This window comes from Pleurodeles waltl, chromosome 2_2, assembly GCF_031143425.1.
Source record: "Pleurodeles waltl isolate 20211129_DDA chromosome 2_2, aPleWal1.hap1.20221129, whole genome shotgun sequence".
Taxonomy (NCBI): Eukaryota; Metazoa; Chordata; class Amphibia; order Caudata; family Salamandridae; genus Pleurodeles; species Pleurodeles waltl.
Window position 1 is genome coordinate 926,406,374 of NC_090439.1, and position 23,865 is coordinate 926,430,238.

The window sequence follows — 23,865 nt, forward strand, 5'->3', positions numbered from 1 at the left end:
ACCATCCCCCCAGTAACAAAAGCAGCCCCCACTCTTCCAGCCTCCTGGGAAAATGACTGATGCCAGGCACGGCCAGTACGGCCTAGGACCCGTCTTTTTTGTGTTTTTTGAGTATATGAGTGTGCTAGTGCACACACAGAAATATCAGCAGAGTTCCCACACCAGGACACACTTGGGAAGCTGTGCAGAACTCCAAAGTCTCCTTCTTTCTCCTGCTTAGGGGACTGCTGAGGGTCTGCTACCTCATGGATGGCTCAGTTATGCATCGAAACTAAATCCCTTCAGTTACAATGGGCATGCCCCTATGCAAATGAACCAGTGCTATTGCTGGTGTCGCTACCAACATAGTAGGCATATTATGGCCTGGGGTAAATTTTCATTAAATAAAGAAAAAATAATACATACTTATGTTTGACAAAAGACAATCAGCTAAATTAGCATACTTCTGGGGGGAAAAGGGGTGGGAGTACCTGCTGCAGAGCACTGAAATAACCAGCAGGAAAAATGACTATCTATGATGATAAATGGTGTTACGCTGCAGCATGCAATGATAAGGTACCTTGGGTAATGTAGAGTGTATTTCACCTTCAGATACAAGCATAAAGGTACAGTGTACTGGGACTTACATCCAGAACGGCGCTGCAGTATAACCCCCTATTTTCTGGTCTGCAGGTGTGTTCGGAAGCCTGGATCTTCATGGAATTCCCCGGTCTGTGTACAAAACTAAATTGTCGAAAACATCCTTGGCCGGATCAGTAAACATATCTTTGGTGGATGAAGTAGATTGGAAGGTAGGAAGCTAGTAACTACACTGTTGTTCTATACCTGGGGCTAGATTTTGATGTTCTCCTTTCAGTCGAGGATGACTATGCTCTTCAGGAGATTTCTTGCAAAGTCCATCAAGCTTCCTTTACCACCTAGGTATGTGACCACTAGCCCTTTTAGTGTACTCTTCATGCCTCTTTACAGCCATATTTACCATTTTAGCATGGCTTCCCAACCCTCATTACATAAAAAAATATAAATCTTTCTTCCAGGGCAGTAATGCATGGTCACTGGCTGTAACCTCCATTACACCTGACAGTTCATAATTCCCTGCATATTATGAGCAGAAATGTGCAAAATCAGATTTGCTTGTACTCTTTTATGGTCGGTGCATTTTTGTAATTGATAAATTGAAAACAAGCCACTGGCCTTTTGGCAAATTGTACTGACTACCAAAAGCCATGCATAAACATTGATTGTGTAGAAACTCAAATCCGCTTCACACTTCAGAACAGATCTTCAGTGCACATTCAGTTTAGTAAGTTGCTCTTGGGTATTGCAAATGTTTATGTAATCTGCTAAACTATTTAAATCTTATATGGAACTTAAGATAATTCAAATACTACATAGAAACTATTTAGGAATGTCCTTTTTAAGTAAGGTATCGAGATTCAAGTACATCTGTTTTTAAAATCTGGTTGTAAAATGTTTCACCAGGTGGGAGAGGACATTGTGATCACCACCACCAGCTATGATGCCTGGCAGACAGAAACTAGAAGGATTGTTCAGGTGTCACCCGACAGAAGAATCCTCACTCTAAATCAATCTCTTTCTTTTGCTCACATTGGTAAGTGCCAGCCACAGGCAAACATAAATACAGCCACTGCCTCACTGTAATATGTATGTGTAGCTTGAGATGTAAGGCTTTGCAAAAGTAGTCATGTCTGTATTGATGGCTGGAACATTTTGCCAAATGGAACGGTCTTGTTTTACAACTGGTCCCAGCATCCTTAGGAGAACAAGGCAAGTGCACATGTTACAGCCAATCCTATCTACAAGCCGGAATTCACATATTTATCATCCAATAGTGTTCATGCAATTTTGAATGTCACTGTAATTGTTACTAATGGCCTATTTGTGTGGAAATATTTCAAAAACATGACATATTTCTAGCTAGAAACTCATTAAAAACAACACCAAGTGTGTTGATTTTAGTAGGTAGGTATTTCAGTGAGGGATTGTGGGAAGTATTTTTCCTCTAACTCTAGGACCATTACATGCAGTGCAGCCGTCTACTGCGGTCCAGACTTGTACAGATGGTCAGATCTGTGTGAGTGAGCATCGAGAGGTGGCCGCAAGTTGCCCTAGCTCCCATTTTATTTAGCTGGTCAGATGGTACCAAGGTACTGATACAAATACGAATTAGCACCTTCTCACATACTAATATGCACCTAAAAATCCCCAAATGTCTCTGAGGGAGGGATGATTAACTATATTTTAATTCTTTCCTCTGACTTTTTAAAATATTGTATTCTTAGTCAAGTAAATTAAAATTATGATTCTTTGGTATAATGAGCGAATCACTCAATGCGATTTTTCATTAAAGTATGCAACCTATCAATATTTTCAAAGAAAATCTGCAATTCCTCTTTTTACAGCTGAAACTCACCAGGTGCCAGGTACCAATGCCAGCTACACTCTGGCAGCAGATGTTGGCCTCCTCAGCAGAAACATCAAAATAATCGGTCAAGATTATCCCGGGTGGTACCAGGAGTCCTTCGGCGCCCGCGTGCTGGTCAGCAGGTTTACAGCCAACAACTATGAATATCGAGGTAATACAACAAATAAATGTCCTCTACTTATAGCATTGTCTACCGTTTGTTGGTACAGGCGACAGGGAGCCTTTGTTCTGATAAAGTTGTTGATAGGTTGTGTCGAAATGAACTAGTTATTTCATGTGTCAAATGTGGGCTTTATGCAATTCTTTAAACAAGGGCCCTGGGAATTGAAATTTCACTGTCTTTCAATCATCTGCTGATGGGAGAATACAAAACTATTGTCAGTGAGAGAATACATATTCATTAGGAATCATGTGAAGGCGTAATGACAAATGCACACAGAAAACCAAGTATACAGTCACCTATGCACGCAGAGAGCTTAAATACAGGATCCCATGCGCATAAGGAGCGCACAAGCATGTATGCACATTGACTTAGGTGCATATGTCACAGATGAAGAAAGGTATGATCAACCACACCTGCGTATTGGCAGATTACCGTTGATCATCTGTGCCACCCTCAGCCTGTCTTGTATTTTTGGTGAACTGTAAGTGGCATGCTGGGAGTTTTAAGCCACTAATGGTGTTTACTCATATTACCTATTTCTGTTTCAATATTATTACATTTATATGTGCTTCTTTACATTGCCATGCTCCTAAATAGTAAATACTATTATTTAGGGAATTTGAGATACTAACTCATAAAATGATGCAAAATAAGTTTGAGAATTGATATACGTTTGCCCAAGCATGACTTTGACCCTGATCTGTAATGAAGGTCACACTTTCTGTGAATGTTCATTTGGCACTTTTGAATTGACTTGCATTGTGAATATGGCCATCCTTTTTAAAATCATTGCTAAGGTGATTTCCTCTTTCTACTTAGGACGTGCACGAATCAGTAATGTTGAATTTTACCACAGTGGCCAGGAGGGCTACAGGGATGATGTTGATCCCAGATATTCACTGGCCTTCCTCAACTTAGACGAGGTATGACACAGTATTGTTTACTTTACATATTTTATTTAGAAAGCTACCTTTTGATCTGAATAATGTTCTGTACTTAACTATGAACCGTCGCTTAGTAGAGGGGCTGCCCAAATGCTAAATCTTGTGCTGTGGCAGACAGTGACCCTGGATCGTTGGTATTTGCTCAGTCACGGTGCATTGTGGTCCTAAGGGCACATTAACCCTCTGTCTACTGCATATAGTCATGTGATGCTTGTAAATGCCAGACATCATCTACTATTCCAAACACTGCACTACAGCGGCGCGAAGCACTCTTCACCCTTCTGAAGCATTTCTATAATAATTACTGATGAGGGAAATTAATTCCAATATTAATGAGTGCCTTCTTTTGAAACTAAGTTTGCTCACCCGCAAGCTGCTTTCACTGCAGTGGGCAAGAACACATTGACGTGAAACTCCAATTACTACTGATCTTGGTCCCACTGCGGTGAATGGTTGTGTGCACTGTGTATATTAGGAGAACTACTCATCCAGTTTAGAGTAGTGAGTGACAAGGGAGTGCCCTGCTCCCACAAGTTCCAACTTATTTACTAATTACTTTAATTGGCGTTTTTGGGATGTCAATGTCGATAACTCAGGTTTGTAGAAAACATATACCTGCCCTATTTGTTCATTATTATGGGAGTGCCTTCCAGTCCCCACTATGCAAGAGGTTGTAATACATTTTCACAGACCTTTCTCTGTTCTCCCGAAATTCCACCCGATTCAAATAACACTGATATTGCCCCCTGTTTCCCAGTTCAGTGAATAATTACCCATCAGTATTGATATCTGCACAAAATTCCCAGTTCCAAGAGGACGTTTCTCATGTCATTTGGCTGTGATAGGGATTGGAGCTACCTCATGTGCTGGCACAAGTCTGCACAGTGCAGCGTAACTGGTGTTACTGAATATGTACAAATATGTGCCACATAAAACTGTAAAGATGTAATACGTGTTTCATAAAGGCAAGAGTAGTAAACCGCTCGTATATTAGATCATTTAAAATATTTCTTTCAAAGTTCTAATGCAATTATATTTATTACTTTGCATGACTTTGCAACGACCTTCAGTTACTCAATAAACTTGATACGACCATTGTAGGATGGGTACCCATAGTAGATCAGTCAAGCCGGCATGTGGATAAATGTACAGTTAGATTGTTTCTTTTCATTTTCATAAATTGATGTAGGTGACCTTTAAACTGAAATGAAGCTTTACACAAACCAGTAAATAATAGTAGTAATTGAACTATTGAGTGAACACGAAATCGGATTCATACACAACATGGCTTTCAAGAAGCTTCTGTTATTTCTTGAATGAATGATAGCAAGAGTCAGCAAAGAAATGGCTGCAGGAGTGATGCCACCTTGCAAGTCCATTTGCATCCAACCTTCATTTTCCAGACTGTCGAAAAGCATCCCTTCGCTCAGAAACAGTAGCGTAACAAAACTGAAAGGGCCCCCCAGCACAGAACATGGAGGGGCCCCCTCCGGGCTCACTCAGGCAAGGTGCCGTGCTGAAGGTGGTCCCCAGAAGCTAAACACGCAGGCTGCGGGGGCCTTCAATATGCCCCTGCTCAGAGAGGAGGCACACAGCTGGAATCTGGCTGGATTCAGCAGGTCCAGCTCTACCAGAGTTTCCAGTGATGGCATCTTGGAAAAAAGAGGTAACTAGGTAACTGAAGAGCACACAGGCGGTCAGAGGTCAGGGCTTACAGGTTAAGAGCAATATCCCTTTATCCAGTTTGCTGTGGAACCTAGGGAAAAGGTGTGGCCACCATTTCTCTTCCAAACCCAACAAATTCCCTTTCACTGCCAAGTGCTTCCATATCCCACCCCTGGCCATTAGATGTGGGTCATGTTCCATATAAATCCTGGGCTCTTAGCATCATGGCCTCTGGTCAGACATTTAGGGGGTCATTCTGACCCTGGCGGCCGGTGGCCGCCAGGGCCACCGACCACGGGAGCACCGCCAACAGGCTGGCGGTGCTCCCACGCGGTCAGAAGCGGAAAGTCGGCGGTCTCCCGCCGACTTTCCGCTGCTCGGGGGAATCCTCCATGGCGGCGGAGCGCGCTCCGCCGCCATGGGGATTCTGACACCCCCTACCGCCATCCTGTTCATGGCGGGAAACCCGCCATGAACAGGATGGCGGTAGGGGGTGCCGCGGGGCCCCTGGGGGCCCCTGCAGTGCCCATGCCAATGGCATGGGCACTGCAGGGGCCCCCGTAAGAGGGCCCCGCAAAGTATTTCAGTGTCTGCTTTGCAGACACTGAAATACGCGACGGGTGCAACTGCACCCGTCGCACCCCTGCAACTACGCCGGCTCAATTCTGAGGCGGCATCCACGATGCAGGGGCATTTCCTCAGGGCCGGCGGGCGCTCTTTTGGAGAGCGCCCGCCGGCCCAGAGGAAATGTCTGAATGGCCGCCGCGGTCTTCTGACCGCGGTGCGGTCATTTGGCGGCGGTACCTTGGCGGACGGCCTCCGCCGTCCGCCAAGGTCATAATCAGGGCCTTAGTATACTACACCATGTGCTAGAGCCTCCCTTGTTTCCAGTGGCGGCATTGGCAGTATTGGTGTTTTTGATGTCTATGGATGTCTTTATCTTAACACCTTCCACCACTGCTGTCCAGCATGGACCCACAACAAAGAAACAAGAATGTGCTCGTGTAAATATGCTTAAACAGGCATATGTTTATGTGTTTGTCAGGCACCCAGAAGTCCCTTTTGTATTAAGGAATAACTACATTATCTTACATTTTTCAGATTCAGTTCGATGAGTCATATGTCCAGGGCTGTGCTTTCCACAATGGATTTTCTCCAGCAATTGGAGTTTTCGGAACAAACGGGCTAAACGTTGAAGACAACATCATCCATTTCACTGTTGGAGAAGGTAATATGCAAAGAAATTGTACATCTTAATAATGAGCGAAGGTTTTTCTCATTGTTGGAACTGTTAAACAGATTTAACGGCCAGTTACCCTAAGTGATGAAAAGAATTACTTATTTGGTGATGATGTCATTAGAACATTGGAATGATGAAACCTTTTTTGAAGACAATGACACGGCTCAGGACTTATGGCTGGCGTAAGCCTTCTGCTCCAGCATTCTAATGTTTGTCTTTCTGTTTCTCCCTTTTAAGATTAGAACATTGTACCCTCAGCGGGTGGGATGTTCTAATAGCCATATAGCCCCCCTGCCTCAGGCTATATCGGCTGTTAAAGGTGCTCTTCCTCATTATAGGCCCGCTCCTGCATCTCGGTGGCTATAACTTTGGTTCAGGGCCTTTAACAACCGATAAAGCCCTTGGCAGTTGGCCCTAAGGCTTTATTAAAGTATATAGAATTCAATGTGCGTCTGTTTGATTCCAAGGCAAACAGAATATTGCAAAAGTAGTTCATTTAATATCATGCAAACGTTTGTTAAACTAGTCCAAGACATTATCTTAACTGGCACAATTTAAGGCTGTAAGCATTTTTAATGATCTATGTAAAATGTATAAAACATGTCAGGAGTACTGTAAGGCCGGCCTGAGAAACCCCACCATCTAGTCACTGGCCCCCAATATCCACGCTCACACAGTGGTTGCTTTTAGTAGCTGCTCACGGGAAACCCCGCGCAGCCTTTTATTCCACTCCTGATGTCACATCAGACCTAAACCATTACCCTGCTACCTGCTGCTGGAAAACTAAAGTTTCCTTGAAGAAGAAATATGCTTGCTAGGCAATTGCGTTATGCTTCCAGATCTTTATGAAAATAAATACCATTTTATATGCAGCCCCCTTGTAAGTTTATTGTTTCACTTCAGTTGAGAATAAAAGGCAGTGGATGAGGCAACCAACATTAACCCTTGAAATAAAATACTAATGAAGCATTACTTTTTGAAACGATAGAACAAATCAAATTTCCAAGAAAAACACAATGTCTTTTGATCGGATATATTTGGTTTGGTTTCTTTGGTAGGTATTCGACTTTGGGGAGAGCGGAACAAGGCTCGGAGGAATTTAGTTACGCTAGCCATCTGGCCCTCAACTTATCAGGACCGACTAGAGATTAACAACAATTGGTTGTGGCATGCTGGGATAGAGGTAAATAATTCTGGCCTTCTGTCTCTGACTCTAAGAGCGTTTTCGTTAACGTATATACTTGTAATTAGGCATTTCTTTTTTTAATCGTATGCTAAATATAATAAAGCTAAAAGTCAGAAAAATGTTGTGACTTAAAGTGTAAATTGGTCTGAGATATCCCTTTCTAAATAAGCGAACTGCACAAATCCACAGGTATACATTGTTGTACAATCCCAAAATTCCTGGAAGGCATCTGTTATAGTTAGCACTGTTTTGTCTTTATATTCCTAAAAACACAGAGTTTGGCAGATGTCTTGAACAAAGTTTGCATCTATCCAAATCACACAGATTTCATAAAACATAGCAAATCTGAAAACAGGTCAATATGAATAAATGAGGCAAAGGGGAAATAAAAGTGGAATTTTCTAAAAGTTGTGTCCAGAATGTAAGTAATTTGTAATAAAAAAAAGAGGAGGCTATAGGCAGAGGTCATCAGTCGGGCAAACTGACATTCGTTTAGGACATAGAAACCTAATAATATAACATGAAAAAGGAAGAAACCCACATCGAGTGTGAAAACAAAATTGGTCAATAACTTACACACTCGCAGACAAACATAAAAGTAGTACTGTCACGTATTTTCATTCAAGTGTTCAATTAACTTGTATTTATCACGCCTTTGTATCTAAATCTGGCCATAGTTCATTGTTTGTTTTATGTTTAATGTGCTTTCAGGTAAACAAAGGCAGACAGATTGTTCTACAGGATAATATTGTTGCAGGATTCGAAAGAGTTGCATATCGTGTTAATGGTGAACCATGCTCAGGTAAGTTGGTCATCATATTGGTCTAAGAGTTATCTTGGCAACATGGTTTTAAATAGCCTTGTAGTCATGTTCCACAATGCACTTAACATAGGAAGCATGGCACCTTTATAGACTCTAAGGGAACATTATCTGAAACTCACTAGTGTACTTATTTATCAACACAGATTCTATCTTCCAAAACTGTCCTTGCGGTATTTGTAGCCTCATGAAGGAGTTCATGTTGTGGACCTTTGTTCAATGAGAAAATATGAGCATTGCCAAGCTTTAAAAATCACAAAGATTATGTAACAGAATTGTTGATGCTCCTTAGACTGTACAGAACAGCACTATCTTAGCTTGATCTTTCTCAGTGACTAAGCACATCAAAATACTAATTTCTGAATTCTGTCTTTTTGCCACATATTTCAAAGTTCATAATTCACTTATAGGAACTCCAGCAGTACTCTCTCCCCACCACCTAAGCTGTTAATGCATTTATGTGAGTTCCACACTTCCTGAAGGTTGGCACCTGTAGTCAGACTTCAAGCCTCCTTAAGAGTCTGTGCAAGTAATGTGGCTAACACATTCTCTTCTGTCATGAGTGAAACAATGCATCTTTGTGGAATTCGGAAAGTCCCAAGTCACATATCTGACAGAGACTCTACCACACACTGTGATACCTGTAAACTAAAGCACATGAATGAACTAAGAATTCTTCGCTCTCCAGCAGGGTAACCATAGTTGCTGCACTGTGTTGTATGAAACTGAGACAGCAGGACAGGGTCATGTACTAAGATGTGGTGCTGCTGCTGTCAGCCTCTGCTCTGGCGCTCTTTATGCTGACTTGGGCCACGCACACACCATAGTGCAAGTGCAACTGCATAGTGTGGAAAACTATCTTTACAGTACAAAATACTATGCTTAGTCATAGTTTAAACATTTTCTAACTTTGAATGTCTGAGGCACATTAAAGCAGATATGCAAAGCTAGAAACGTTTTGATAAAAGAAAACCTTTCTCAAACATTATACCTTCCTCAAAGAGGCGTATATGTTTGGCGCAAAGCTCTGCCTGCCTTTTTTAGTAGTAATAACAAAGAGAGCGTGAGAAGGGAGTAAACTCGATTTACTTTCCTATCAAGTACAACAAACAATGAAAGAGAGCCTGCTACCAAAGTGATAGATCCTGCTGTACCCCTTACTCACATGATTCGGGAAAAAATCTAGGTTCTTTAATATAACCCTCACCCACTAACACGTGTTAGTGTCATTCTTCATCATAGGGTTCCCCCCCAGAATGCCTAATGCATCTGAGTGTGCTACGACTCCTGAGTTACTGCGGAGAAGGTTTGATTTTTGTTTTTCTTGAATCAAAAGAGTAAAATTACCTTAAGCCCTCCCACCACTTAGGGCAATATTTATTAATGGAGCCTTAGGTAAGAAAACCCTGGTGGATGTAATAAGAGATGATTGTGACCTCCCACATGATGTAGGAAGAATAGGAATACATCACATACAAACAAACATAAATTCCCAAATCCCAATACAAGCATTTTAGGCTAGATAGTTGTAAACCAATGTAAGTAGTGAACGGCTTAATACATGACATGTTAAAAAAAAGACAGACTGTGGGTTCAATAGAAAAGGCAGGTCATATTTAGGACAAACAAACACTTATTAGTTAGGAAACATATATACATGTTGCATTGTTAAGTTAGCTGTGCTGAAACACACAAGAGGCCCCAGCCACATTAGAATGAGAGTTTTTCTTTAAAGCTGCACCAACTGTTGCTTTCATAATGTTCACTCAGCATGAACAGGGTGGAACAGAAGGGTGTATCCTTCCTTAGCACAGGGGTCCTAAAAACCACAAGTCATTCATATTGTGTTAAGGGGAATTGTGTAAAGGGTCAGATAAGTATTTGCAAGGCAGGGCTACCATGAGCAGCACGCAACATATAATCTCTTGTTGTGCAGAAAGATAGATATGGTGAATGACGTCAGTGTAACTTACCCACCCATGAGGCCAACAAGTGCATGTGCTTCTTTCCAGAGGCACCTCATTATCTTATCTGTACTGCATGTAGTTGCTTACGTCAATGGTGAACTCTTCACCACAGTTTTTTGTGGTTTTTACAGTATAAATGCTACTGGTGTTTGAACCAGAACTTTGAACTTCAGTCATGGCCTCTATGTTGAGACTGCCTGTTGTTCCCAGCTGAAAATCGATTAAACCTATATTATTGTGTTAAATTGATCTGTCTCATTTTGTTAACAGATTTCCCTCTAACACACATCCTAGGTCTGCATGTTACAGCCATCTCCATAAGTGCCCACAGGGTCAGAATAGCTTGCTTCAGATTCAAAATATCCCTATAACAGTGTGTTACTCTCACATGCACACTATGACACATGGTACATGCAAAGTTTACATAACTTACGATCTTCGTTATCACTCTTTGAATGTATTTCTAGGTCGAGCATAGCAACGCGCAAGCGCTGCTTTTCCGACATGTTGGTATCTATGTGGTCTTTTAACCACGCCCTCCTCATGATCATCACTTTCACTCATTCGTGTGCTTGCCTTTCAAAAATCATTTGTTATCATTGGTAAATGCTTTACATTTGTCCCTCCTTGGGCGGTTTTGTTACCTCCTTGGTGACGACCCTGTTACATGGATAATTGCAAGTTTGCTGATATGTTTGACAGTGAGCAAACTTATTTTCCTTTGTGTGTCTCCTTCGCTCTCATGCTCTTGGTGGCCATGGCCCTTTGAATTGGCTCGCTTATGTCAACTGTTTTACTTTTCATTTTCAAGGCATGTGGCAATAAAGTCCAGTTAGGAATTTACAACCCTAATAGCTCTAACTCGTTTCTATTTTACTACACTATTGCAAACCTGAAGAGAAGTGGTAAAATTGCCCACTATAATGCTTTAGTACCCATGCCAAAATATGCTGACATTCTACATTAACGGTATAGAAACCCCTCTCTAAGTAATACTTTCCCCAATTCAAAAGTTTATTGTATTCATATAAAGAGACAATCAAGGATACTACAGCTCATTTGTTTAACCACCTGCGATAAGTACATACACTGCACAATGGATACGATGCATCAGTATGTTCAGGATATGTATAGGCGTCCTACATTGAGGATGCAAAGAGCAACGGTATCTCCTTCCTGCAGCCTTCTAGTATGGGAGCGTCGATTATAGCTGGTACTGGACCCTGTCATTCGTGTAGTATACTACATAACCCAAGATTCACATCCTATTGAATTGAAAGAGGTCATCACAGGTGAAGGCGCACAGTGAAGTCTTTTCTCAGTGGATACCTCAGAGTCGCTCACCCGAAAGTACTCCTCCCGCTGCGCATGGTTACCGACCAGCACCGAGCTCCTGCTACAGGAAATGACCTAGCAATAGCAATCAGTGTCATGTGACAAGCACATGTGCAGTGACATCAGTATTCTTAAGTAGACTAGAGCAATGATAAGGATCTCGTTATATGCCAGAGCTGGGGCGCCATGATGCTGGACAAATCTCCTTTAAAAACGTATGCATTCTTGTGCAGCCCACCTCATGACCATCACTTTCATTCATTCATGGGCTTGCCATTCAAATATCCTTTGTTATTATTGGTAAAGGCTTTATGTTTGTCCCTCCTTGGGGCGGCTTTCTTACCGCCTTGTCCATCGACCCTGTTACATGGATAATTGCATGATTGCCGATACATTTGACTGCAAGCTAAATTGTTTTTCCTTTCGTGTCTCTCCATCGCGTTCACCCTCATGGCGGCCGTTGCACTTTGAATTGGCTTGCTTATGTCAACTGTTTACTTTTCATTTTTGTTAGATATTTGGTGTTTGGTTGGCAGTCATGTTACCTCCTGTCCAAGCAAGGGTCCTTACTCGAGTCAGGGCAAAGGAGAAACACACCCGGTTAACCCCTCCTCACCCCCTTGGTAGCTTGGCACAAGCAGAAAGACTTAGGTTAGAAAAATAGTCAATATTTATCTGAACAAAACAAGACAAAAATGCCAAAACGCCAACATACACAAGCAAAGTTATGAATTTTTAAAGATTAAACTTCAATATAGCGCTTAGAAGCACAAATGCTTTGAATTGGTGATATCACGGTGTCATGACAGAGTGGTTCCCAACAATCCGACGTTAATGGCACCGGTCACAGCGTCACACAGACCCCCAGGTACAGTACCTTGTGAAAATGAGGAAACAAGCTAATGCACGGATTTGGGGATCGCGGCATTGCTGAATGCCGTTTGGCATCAGTTCCGGTGCTGCAGAGCGGAGGCATCTCAAAGAGGTGTCAGGTCATTGTAACGGAGCGGTGGAGGTGAGGCAGCATCAGTGAAAAATGCTGGATCCTCGCACTTCCGGCAGAGTTGATATCTGGCAGTCGTGGTGCGGTGAAGTCGGGTGTCACAGACGTCGGTGACACAGCACTTCGGGACTCATGGAGTCGCTGACTTCAGAGAGGCTGCTGCGGCATCAGGCCTGCGGGGTCTAGCGAGAACCAGGGCTTCAGTTGCAGGTAGCATTGAGGAATCCGTAAGCGGCGTCGGTCCGGGGTCGTCCGAAATCAGTGCCCTTGTTTTCTTGATTTTCCACTAGCTTCTCCTTTGAAGGGTCCCGGGGCTGGATAGGGCACCACTTGGCAGGGCAGGAGTCTCAGCAGAAAGTCCAGGTGCTGGCAGAGGAAGTCTTTGATGGCCTTGAGACTTCAGAACAGAGCTCAATCCAAGCCCTTGGAGATAACTCTCAAGCAGGAATATACCACAAAGTCCAGTCTTTGTCCCCTTTCTCAGGCAGAAGCAGCAACTTCTGGATAGCCCAACAAAGCACAGTCACAGGCAGGAGCAGTTCTTCTCCTTCAACTCTTCAGCTCTTCTCTTAACAGAGGTTTCTCTTGAATCCTTGAAGTGATCTGAAGTCTGGGGTTTTGCTTCCAATACTTATACCCCTTTCTACCTTTGAAGTTGCCCAACTTCAAAGAAAAGTCTATGTTGTTTACATGATCCTGCCTTTCCCAGGCCTGACTCCAGACACATATCAGGGGGTTGGAGACTGCATTGTGTGAGGGCAGGCACAGCCCACCCAGGTGTAAGTGACCACTCCTCCCTCCACTCTAGCTCACATGGCCCATCAGGATATGCAGGCTACACCCCAGTTCCATTTGTGTCACTGTAAAGGGTCAAGAGGGGTTTCACAAACAACCCAACTGTCAGTCTGACCTAGACAGGGAATGCACACGCAGGCAAAGTAACAGAATGGTTTAAGCAAGAAAATGCCCTCTTTCTAAAAGTGGCATTTTCAAACCGACAATTTAAAAAACAACTTTCCCAAAATATGTATTTTTAAATTGTGAGTTCAGAGACACCAAACTCCAAATGTCTATCTGCTCTCAAAAGGAAACTACACTTTAAGGATTTTTAAAGGAAGCCCTCATGTTAACCTATGAGAGAGACAGGCCTTGCAACAATGAAAACCACATTTAGCAGTACTTCACTGTTAGGACACGTAAAACACACCAGTACATGTCCCACCTTTAACATACACTGCACCCTGTCCATGGGGCTACCTAGGTCCCACCTTAAGGGTGCCTTACATGTATAAAAAGGAAAGGTTTAGGCCTGGCAAGTTGTTTTGGCAGTTTAAAACTGCACACACAGACACTGCAGTGGCAGGTCTGGGCCATGTTTACAGGGTTACTCATGTGGGTGGCAGAATCAGTGCTGCATGCCCATCTTAGCATTTGATTTACAGGCCCTAGGCACCTCTAGTGCACTTTACCAGGGACTTACTAGTAATATAATATGTGAATTATGGAAAAGCTAATTACACATATAATTTCAAATAAGGAGAACTTGCACTTTAGGACTGGTCAGCAGTGGTAAAGTGCCCAGAGTAACAAAAACAGAGTCCAGCACATAGCAACAACCTGGAAAGTAGAGGCAAAATGTTAGGGGAGACCACGACAAGGATGCCAGGTCTAACAATTTTCAATGTATGTGGCAAGAATAGTCCAGTTAAGAATTTACAATGCTAATAGCTCTAACTTGAGCAAACGCGAGACCTATTGCACTACAAACGCTTGTGAATCTGACATTCCTTTGTGGCATCGATACTCAGATGGGGCTGTCCGAGGAAACCAAAATAGGTAGAATGAGGGCTGACACCTTGACGAATGTGTGACTACATGGTCCGCCCAGCTATGAGTATCCATGCCTATCTAGGACCTAAGGTCATCAAACTTCTAAATTTATCAGGAATGCAAATGAGGTAGAAACAGTCATCTCCTGCTAGTGGTCATTTTGGTTCTTTGGTTCTCCACTTGAGGAGAGATAGTGTGCTGGAAGCCTATAACTAGTGTCCCTTTCACCAAAAGCCAAAATACACACATCTGCCACCTTTCTCACAGTCTATCCAGTTTCCATAATGTTTAAGATTGTATCTCTGAAGAATCTGTTTTTGAGATCCTAAAATTGATCATTGTACATGGATACAAATTAAACCACTTTTGAGTCACAATTCCACCTTTATTCAAAATGTTTACAATAATCCATGTCAGACACAAGGAGATTAAAAGAAGCGGCTAGTTCCCCCCGGACCATGTCAATTCAGATCAACTTCATTGCAGCCCAATGTACACACTATCTGTTAATTTACCAAGGTCTACAACTTAGTGAGAGGTGTGGGGCATGTCCAGCATCAGAATGGTGAGTGGTATATATAAATCTGGATTATGGGTTATTCGTTAGTGGACCTTTCTGTTGCTCACTGAAGCGTTAAAGCAAATGGTGAAAAGTGCTACACAGTTGTGTGAGTGTTCAATAGTTAGAATGCGTCAGAAGTAGGTGTGCAGGTAGTGACAGATGTCAACTACTTTCTAGAGTCCGATTTCATGTTTAGGAACAAATAATGACAGAGAATGGGGGTGTGTTAGAAGGGAATGGGAACACAGTCTGTGTTGGAATAGCTGATCACGAGGGAGGTGAGAGCCAAAAATGTTGTCAGATATGACTGCAGAGTGAAATTAAAGGTGAATCATTTTTTGTAAATCAGCCAAACAAATAAACAAACCATGAGGGCTGCCTGAAAGTCAGCTATCACACATGAGATACAACAAGGCTTTCACCACTCAAATGTGGGGCTAAGAATTACCAGTCTCTAGCTCCCCTGCTACTTGACAGCCCTGTATCAAAGGCTGATAATCACTGATCAAATCTCTACTTCGACCCATACACCATAGGGTAACATTGAATTATTTGATTCTCCCATACGTTATGATCCTTGCATCTTACTTTTGTCCTCAAAGTGTATTTTTAATTTTTACATTTGTCTAAATTGGTTTGAGAATTTTCACTTATTTCTTCACTGTAATATGGATTGGTGTTGCTGTATCCGAACCACAGACAACCTGCTTGTGTCAAGGTACATTCTGATTTCCTCATTACAAAGTCTTCTTTTAGTGGTAGGAGCTAGAAGGTTATATTGTGTTGGTGCTCAGCCACAGCTCATATCAAGAATGAGGAAACTCTCTTGCATTGTCTAGCAAGTTGTTTGTGTACAAAAAAGATGTGTGTGGTATTGGAAAAGGGTCTCAGGAATGACAGTGTATCATTGAATATCAGGAATTGTGATAGGGTGTTAAATAATGATATAGTTACAAATATCTAGAGTACTTTTATTTCTAATAAAATTAATTCACTGAATGTTATAACAAACTGTACAGTTATTGTGTACTGAAAGAGCTAAACAAATTGGTCTCTGGGCTTACTTGTTCTTAGTTACAGACAAGAGAAGACATAACAAGGCTGGATTGATAGCAAAATCTATTCTGAATGTAAAAACACAAGACAACTCAGGATAGTCAAAAGGTGCATTATTATGTATTTAGAAAGACTTTCAGGCTTATTTAAAAAAAACAGATACAACTGTTAAAAGTATAATTGAATAGAAAAACAAAAAGTGTATGCAGAATATTGGAAAGCTGTGTATAAGGCTGTCAGGCTGTCAAATTTAAAAGTGTTTTAGAACTTAAATTAGGCATACACCATAAGTTGACACCACGGATCTCAAGTGAAATTTGGGCTGTCTATATACGGTCATTTTACCGCAGGGGTGTCCAAACTGGTGGGGGGAGCTCGCGTAATCCCAGGGGGAACTCCAGGCTATAGCCAAGAGAAACATTATACTGATGACAGGGCTTTGTTTTAAGCTGAAGAAATGAGCAACAGTAAACCACTCTGTAATGGCCCATCACTAACATGCATTGCCATTTATGTCAAAGTTGGGAGGATGTGTCAAAAGGAAAGGAATTCCAAATACGCTTCAAAACCCCTGCCCATTCCCATTTCTAATAATCACACTGTGGATAATTTTACACAACAGTAAGACCTGCCTGACTAGAATAGTATGGTGGTATCATGTGCTTGATTGCATTTTTAAAACAGTAACATAACTTAACTGCAATGCTCAAGTAAGCCTAGACGCATTTAAACATTGACAATTAAATAGAATAAGAAAAATTCTGAAGGAAGTCAAATTATTTGTTTTCACAGGAGGGGGTGCGGCATTAAAAAGTTTGAAGACCACTGATTCACAGGGTTAGTAATTTAGAGGGTTCTGAATGGGCCTTTACAAAGTTTGAACCAATAACAATTGAGACCTCAATGAATAAAGTCAGGACACTTATAAGAAGTAGTAAGTCATCCAACACCCAAGTCTCTGATGGGATATTTATTAATAATTAGGGAGTGATGGGCACTGTGGCATTGTCTGCAGTGGAGCACATGGGAACTGCTTCAAAAGTGGGTAGAGTTACCCCTTGGAACTTTTTCCCTATTGGTTAGGCAAAGGCCACCCACAAGATAGTGCCGGGCATATATGTACCATCCCCTCTTCAGAACATTCTGGACATGTGAAAGAACGGAAGAAGGACTGCACCTGCTGTTTGAGACTTGTGCGGAGACCTGAAGGGCTGGACCTGCAGTACCACAATCAGCTGCAAGAAGCCTTATTGCTGCCAAAGGAAAAATACCACATGGACATGACCTGGACCATGCTGGTAGACCTTGCTGGAGTGAACTTTGACCACCAGGTTCTGTTCTCTGTAAAACCTTGGACTTAGAACATTTGTGGACTAAAGCCATCCAGAACAAACATGCCAAGCTGATGCATCTGAAGTGCAATGTGGCTGGGCTGAAGAGACAGGTTTCCTCCAGCCCCTGAATCTGATTCAGCTGGACCTTGCCAAGAAGGTGTCCATCCAGTTTGAGCCGTCTTTGGATACAGCCTGCAACCTTACCCCATTGGAAGGTTCTGATCTGCGAAAAAAGGAGACTAAGGACCTCAACTGCTAAAATGCATTTGCTTAACAAGGCTGCAAATTGCACACTGGCTTTTACCAAATGCGTTTGTATTTGGTGAACCTACCTATGTATTAATAGGTTGGTTCACAAAATTCAGCATTGTATTGGGTGTCAAACTGGCATACCCCATAAAAGTTAATGATGTAATAGCAAGAATTGGCTCACTCTCATTGGCTACAGTCACATGCATGGTGGACTGCTGGAGTCACTAGAGCACCATGTCTGTGATTGCTTTTCAAAAAGGCAATCATTTTTGTTGTAAATGCAGCCTGTTTTCCTAAATGGAATGTGGGGCACTTGAAAAAATGAGATAAGTGTTTTACAAACATTTTTTTAATATGCAGTGGTCCTGTGGGCCACTGTTTACGCCTAAAAAAGATTGTTTAAAAAATATGTTTTAACCAGTCGCAAAGGGGATGGGCTGTGAAAGGCTTTACCACATTCTTCAGGGTGGTGTTGAAATGTTGATGTTTTGCAAATGTATTTTGGCTGCGAAACAATAATACTGTACATATCATAAGGAATCGGTATCTGTAAGAGGAGCCCTTAGCATGCCCCTTCTAAATAATGATTCGTTATGCTTTACTAAAGCCATTTAACAATTCTGAAAACCTTTTCTGAATCGTTAAATGGGTTTCTACTATTGGTTGGTTTTAGTTTTGGTATCATTTTGTTAATTAAATTAGTGTCTATGTTCATAAAATCAAGTAGGATTTTTATTTGTTGTGTTTTCAGCTTTATAACTGCTTGGTACATTAAAATCCATTAAAGATTTTTTTAATTTACGCCTCTCTTCTCTGTGCCATAGCTACTTTTTGGACACTGTTTTTGCTGGCTTTTAGACTCTGCACACTTTACCACTGCTAACGAGTGCTAAAGTGCATATGCTCTCTCCCTTTAAACATGGTAACTTTGGATCATACCCAATTGGACTATTTAATTTACTTATAAGCCCTAGTAATGTGCACTATATGTTCCTAGGGCCTGTAGATTAAATGCTACTAGTGGGCCTGCAGCACTGGTTGTGCCACCCACTCAAGTAGCCCCTTTACCTTGTCTCAGGCCTGCCATTGCAAGGCCTGTGTGTGCAGTTTCACTGTCACCTCGACTTGGCATATAAAAGTACTTGCCAAGCATAAACCTCCCCTTTCTCTACATATAAGTCACCTCTAATGGGTGCCCTAGGTAACCCCTAGGGCAGGGTGCTGTGTGGGTGAAAGGCAGGACATGTACCTGTGTAGTTTACATGTACTGGTAGTGTAAAACTCCTAAATTCGTTTTTACACTACTGTGAGGCCTGCTCCCTTCATAGGCTAACTTTGGGGCTGCCCTCATACATTATTGAAGTGGATTGAAGTGGTAGCTGCTGATCTGAAAGGAGTAGGAAGGTCATATTTAGTATGGCCAGAATGGTAATGCAAAATCCTGCTGACTGGTGAAGTTGGATTTAATATTACTATTCCAGAAATGCCACTTTTAGAAAGTGAGAATTTCTTTGCACTTAAATCTTTCTGTGCCTTACAATCCACGTCTGGCTGGGTTTAGTTGACAGCACCTTGTGCATTCACTCAGACACACCCCAAACACAGGGTACTCACCCTCACTTGCATACATCTGCATTATGAATGGGTCTTCCTGGACTGGGAGGGTGGAGGGCCTGCTCTCACACAAAGGACTGCTACACCCCCTACTGGGACCCTGGCAGACAGGATTGAACTGAAAGGGGACCTGGTGAACCTCTAAGCCACTCTTTGAAATCTCCCCCACTTCAAAGGAACATTTGGGTATAAAACAGGGCCTCTGCCCTACCACCTCAGACACTTGCTGGAGAAGAAACCTGAACCAGAACCTGCATCCTGCCAAGAAGAACTGCCTGGCTGCCCAAAGGACTTACCTGACTGCTTTCTACAGAGGACTGCTGCCTTGCTGTTGCCTTGCTGCCTTGCTGAACTCTTGCCTTGCTGCAGAAGTGCTCTCCCAGGGCTTGGATAGAGCTTGCCTCCTGTTACCTGAAGTCTCAGGACCAAAAAGACTTCATTCTTTCAACTGGACTCCTTGTGCGGCAAAAAATGCGACGCACAGCTTGCTCCGCTGTGAAAAATTCACTGCATGCCGACCCGGGACGACCCCGCTCGACTTCACAAGGAAAAGATCGACGCGTCACCTGCGGTGCAACCGGGACTTCGACGCACGGCCCACCTGGACAACGCCACCCAACTTCCAGAGAGGAAATCGACGCGGCGCCTGCCGTGAGGGAGAAAATTCCACGCACAGCCCCCCGGAACGACACGCAGCCGGACAACAAGCCCAGGATTCCACGTACAGACCCCGGGGCCTCAAAACCCCGCGACCCACAGAGGAGACTGTCCACGCGCCGGAAATCAATGCAACGTCTTCCCCGCGTGAAAAATAGCGGCGCGAGTCCGTGTGTGAAAGGGGGAAACCGACACACACACCATTTTCCATGTATCTCCTCCTCTGTGGCCCTCTGCAGAGACTTTTCACTCCAAACCAGGTACTTTGTGCTTGAAAGAGACTTTGTGTGCTTTTTAAAGACTTAAGACACTTCATATCACTTTTCAGTGATATCTCTACAATTTCTTATTGCATCTTTTATCGTTTTGATCTGCAAATATCCAGATAAATATTATATATTTTTCTAAACACTGTGTGGTGTATTTTTGTGGTGCTATATAGTGTTATTGTATGATTTATTGCACTAATACTTTACACATTGCCTTCTAAGTTAAGCCTGACTGCTCAGTGCCAAGCTACCAGAGGGTGGGCACAGGATAATTTGGATTGTGTGTGACTTACCCTGACTAGAGTGAGGGTCCTTGCTTGGACAGGGGGTAACCTGACTGCCAACCAAAGACCCAATTTCTAACATTGGTGATCAGCGGTGAGGATTGGACTGCTATTTGTGCAGTGACATACAGTAGCTAAGTATTTCACTACCTACCCACAGTTGAAGGTCAACTTGATTCCCGTTTTTCCTAACAATTTTCAAAACCTAAATCCTAAATCAACATATCTCTGGCTGGGTCTAAAGCAGGAGATTTTGACCTAGCCCTGGTGGAGACATATACTGTGAAACAGCTAAAAAGGTTTTGCAGGGAGATGAGTGTACCCACCCAAGGGGCCTCCAGAAAGGAGGACTTTCAAACAGCGCTGAGGGCCTGGGCAGAAGCCCATTTAGAAGAGGATGCTGAGGAGAAGGAGGCAGAAGATGGCCCCCCAGACGATTTTTTGCCATCACTTTTCCTTTATTGCACTACAGGTGAACCACATGAACATAACGCTTAGCACACATTTGCAAAAAGACATTGAGTATAATCCCTTAGATAGGCAGAAATTAACCGATAAGCGTTTACACTGCACACATGTGTGGAAAAGGACATGTTCCTAAAGAGGATGTATTGTTTTTTGTAATGTTTGTTTATTATTAGTGGCTATTAAGAGATCAAATATTTATAATAGAGATCAATTTCCATGTAAGTAAGTAAGATCAGCATGTTAAGGATGATCCTGAAAGATACTATTAATAATATTATTCATAATTAATCACATGTGTGTTAATCTGATTCCAAACATAAAATGAATGTTGCGAAGCACAGCAGATGCTTCTCCCTTGCGTCAGCCTGAGTTTCTGCAGGTGACGTTGTCTATGGGAGTAAACAATGGCAGTGTATGTCATGAGGGACAATAGATATGGTGAATGTGAAGCATACTACTCCACAGGCCTATTCTGGGCCTCCTGCTCTTTGAGCAACTATGTAAGTGCCAGAATCACTACGCTTGTTACTGCATATCTGTGAACCTATTCTACTTGGCAGTAATATATTTGTTTGTTCTCAGGTGTAAGTAATTTGGCAGAAGAGTGGTCCAACAATGAAGCTCATGGTGGATTGTATGGTGTGTACATGCAAGAAGATGGCCTACCAGGATGTTCTCGCATACAAGGTTTTACCCTTTGGAGATGTTGGGACTATGGCATCTATTTCCAGGTAACATTTAATTATGTACTTGTTTAAGTTACATAGTTTTGTAGAATAGTTGAAACAGGGATATTCTTAAAGGGGTAAAAGCATTCATGTTCTAACCATTGGGTGAATCAATGCTTGGTCCTCTTAAATTAGGGTGAATCTTTGTATGTTTGGTCATTATAAATCTGTATTTTGGCTCTCAATAGGGCACCTCATTCGAGAGTACCCAGCTGAAAACACTAGCAATGAAAATATTTTCACCCAAAGAAAGTGACAAAAATTATTAGTAGGCATAGGTGAACAATTCAGATGTGAAAGGAATCACTGTATTTGGTATATTTGAAGAAGGAAAATATCTAGCAGTACAACAGCATGTAGAAGTCTGTACTGCAAAGTCCAAGGAGCATGAAGATATAACATTTTCAGTATATTAAAGGTGGTATGGAATGCAGAGCCATTATAAATTGGTTGAATGTAGCAGGCAGATGAAAGTATGTGTGCATGAATATTTCAATTCTTAAAGCAATATTTGTGATCAGTATATACAAGAGAACCCTGTAGGTTTAGAGCTAAGCTCTCCTCCCCTTATAAAAATAAAGTCTCCTGCTCTATCTTGGCCCCACAGGTGGTCCCTCTGGGACTCCACCACAGGGGCTGTGAGGCAGGGTATTCGTACCTTGCCCCCTTTTATTTTCTTTCTTAAACTCAGGATGAAGCAGTGACATAATATTAGGAACACAAATATTGAGCGGACAAGAATATTAAGAAGGTAAGTGCAAATACATAAGTAATAAATTTACTATTTTTAACTCCAGATCTTCATCCTTTGAAGATATATATATTGTCAAGGTACACATATGTGGAGTTCTATATAGTAAAAATTACTTACCCTAGACAATGACCTTCACAATATTCTTGTCCTCGATATTTTTGATACAATATTCTGTCCCACGATATTGTGTGTTTCAGATATTTTGTCCAAACACCCTCAGGACTGGGGACCAAGTCACTGAATCCTATGATAGCTACCTGCAAAAATCGTTCTCATGTTGCGGCCAACTAATAAGAGTGTTTATGCAGGAGAGGAGGTCAAAGGCAAAAAAGCTCCTTAGGGCAATAGGAAAGCTCTTTTTTTTTTAAGCTGGTTTCATGGGACTTATGCAAAGGTCTCTCATACCCGACCATCTAAAAAAAAAAAAAAAATTGATTCTTAATTCTCAAAAACAGCTGAATGTATTTACACAAAATCACAACAAAGAACACTTTCTGGACCAAGATCTTTCTACCAAATTCTGTTGAACAGTTTATGCAGTGCAGCTTCCTAAAAAGTCTATGGAAAATGCAATGGGATTTTGTGTTTTGGGCCCCCCTTTCTTTCTTGGTTCCTACTTGATGGATCACCTTGAAACTTTCCATGAACAAACTAGTCAAAAGAGAACACTTTTTTGGAAAGTTTTGTGAAGATTTGTCAAAAGGCACCAAAGACACTAGCAACCAAAAAAAACTTTTTTCTGTGGATTTGAAGACCTAGCTATAACTATTGTTAGATCTGTCAGCCTTAGCGTGGTCTTCCACCAAACATTTTTGCCTTACTCCGCCATTTTTGCTGATCTAGTTTTTGTTGGCCTTAGTACTCTGGGCACTTAACCACTGCTAACCAGTACTAAAGTGTTTTTGCTCACTTCCTAAAACATGGTAACATTGGCTTATACCAAAATTTCACCTTTAGTTTACTTGTAAATTCTTAGTAAAGTGGCACTACCTTTACCTAGGGACAGGCAACTAAATGACACTTGTGGGCTTGCAGCACTCCTTCTACCACCTACTTACGTGGCCTTTTAAAGATGTCTCAAACCTCCCATTGCTGTCTGTATGCACAGTTTTAAACTGCCATTTGACCTGGCAAGATAAACCCTTTGCCAGGCCCAAACCTCCTTTCTTAATAGATGTAAGACACCGCTAGGGTAGACCGTATAAGCTCAGAGAGCAGGGTGCAGTGTATTTAAAAGATGTCACATGCACTTTTAAATATTACATGTCCTAGTACTGAAAAGCTCTTA

General features: G+C 42.0%; 1 protein-coding gene across 2 annotated transcripts in view; it reads left to right on the forward strand.

Annotated features, from left to right (window-relative positions):
- Window positions 1-23,865, forward strand: part of LOC138282759 (fibrocystin-L-like) — a 455,872-nt gene that overhangs the window by 343,626 nt on the left and 88,381 nt on the right. For both annotated transcript variants that reach the window (XM_069220630.1, XM_069220631.1), the window contains exons 59-66: window positions 673-791; window positions 1,483-1,612; window positions 2,424-2,597; window positions 3,429-3,532; window positions 6,320-6,446; window positions 7,517-7,641; window positions 8,356-8,446; window positions 21,678-21,826. In XM_069220630.1, coding sequence (XP_069076731.1) covers window positions 673-791; window positions 1,483-1,612; window positions 2,424-2,597; window positions 3,429-3,532; window positions 6,320-6,446; window positions 7,517-7,641; window positions 8,356-8,446; window positions 21,678-21,826 — 1,019 coding nt within the window. The remainder of the gene's footprint in view (window positions 1-672; window positions 792-1,482; window positions 1,613-2,423; window positions 2,598-3,428; window positions 3,533-6,319; window positions 6,447-7,516; window positions 7,642-8,355; window positions 8,447-21,677; window positions 21,827-23,865) is intronic.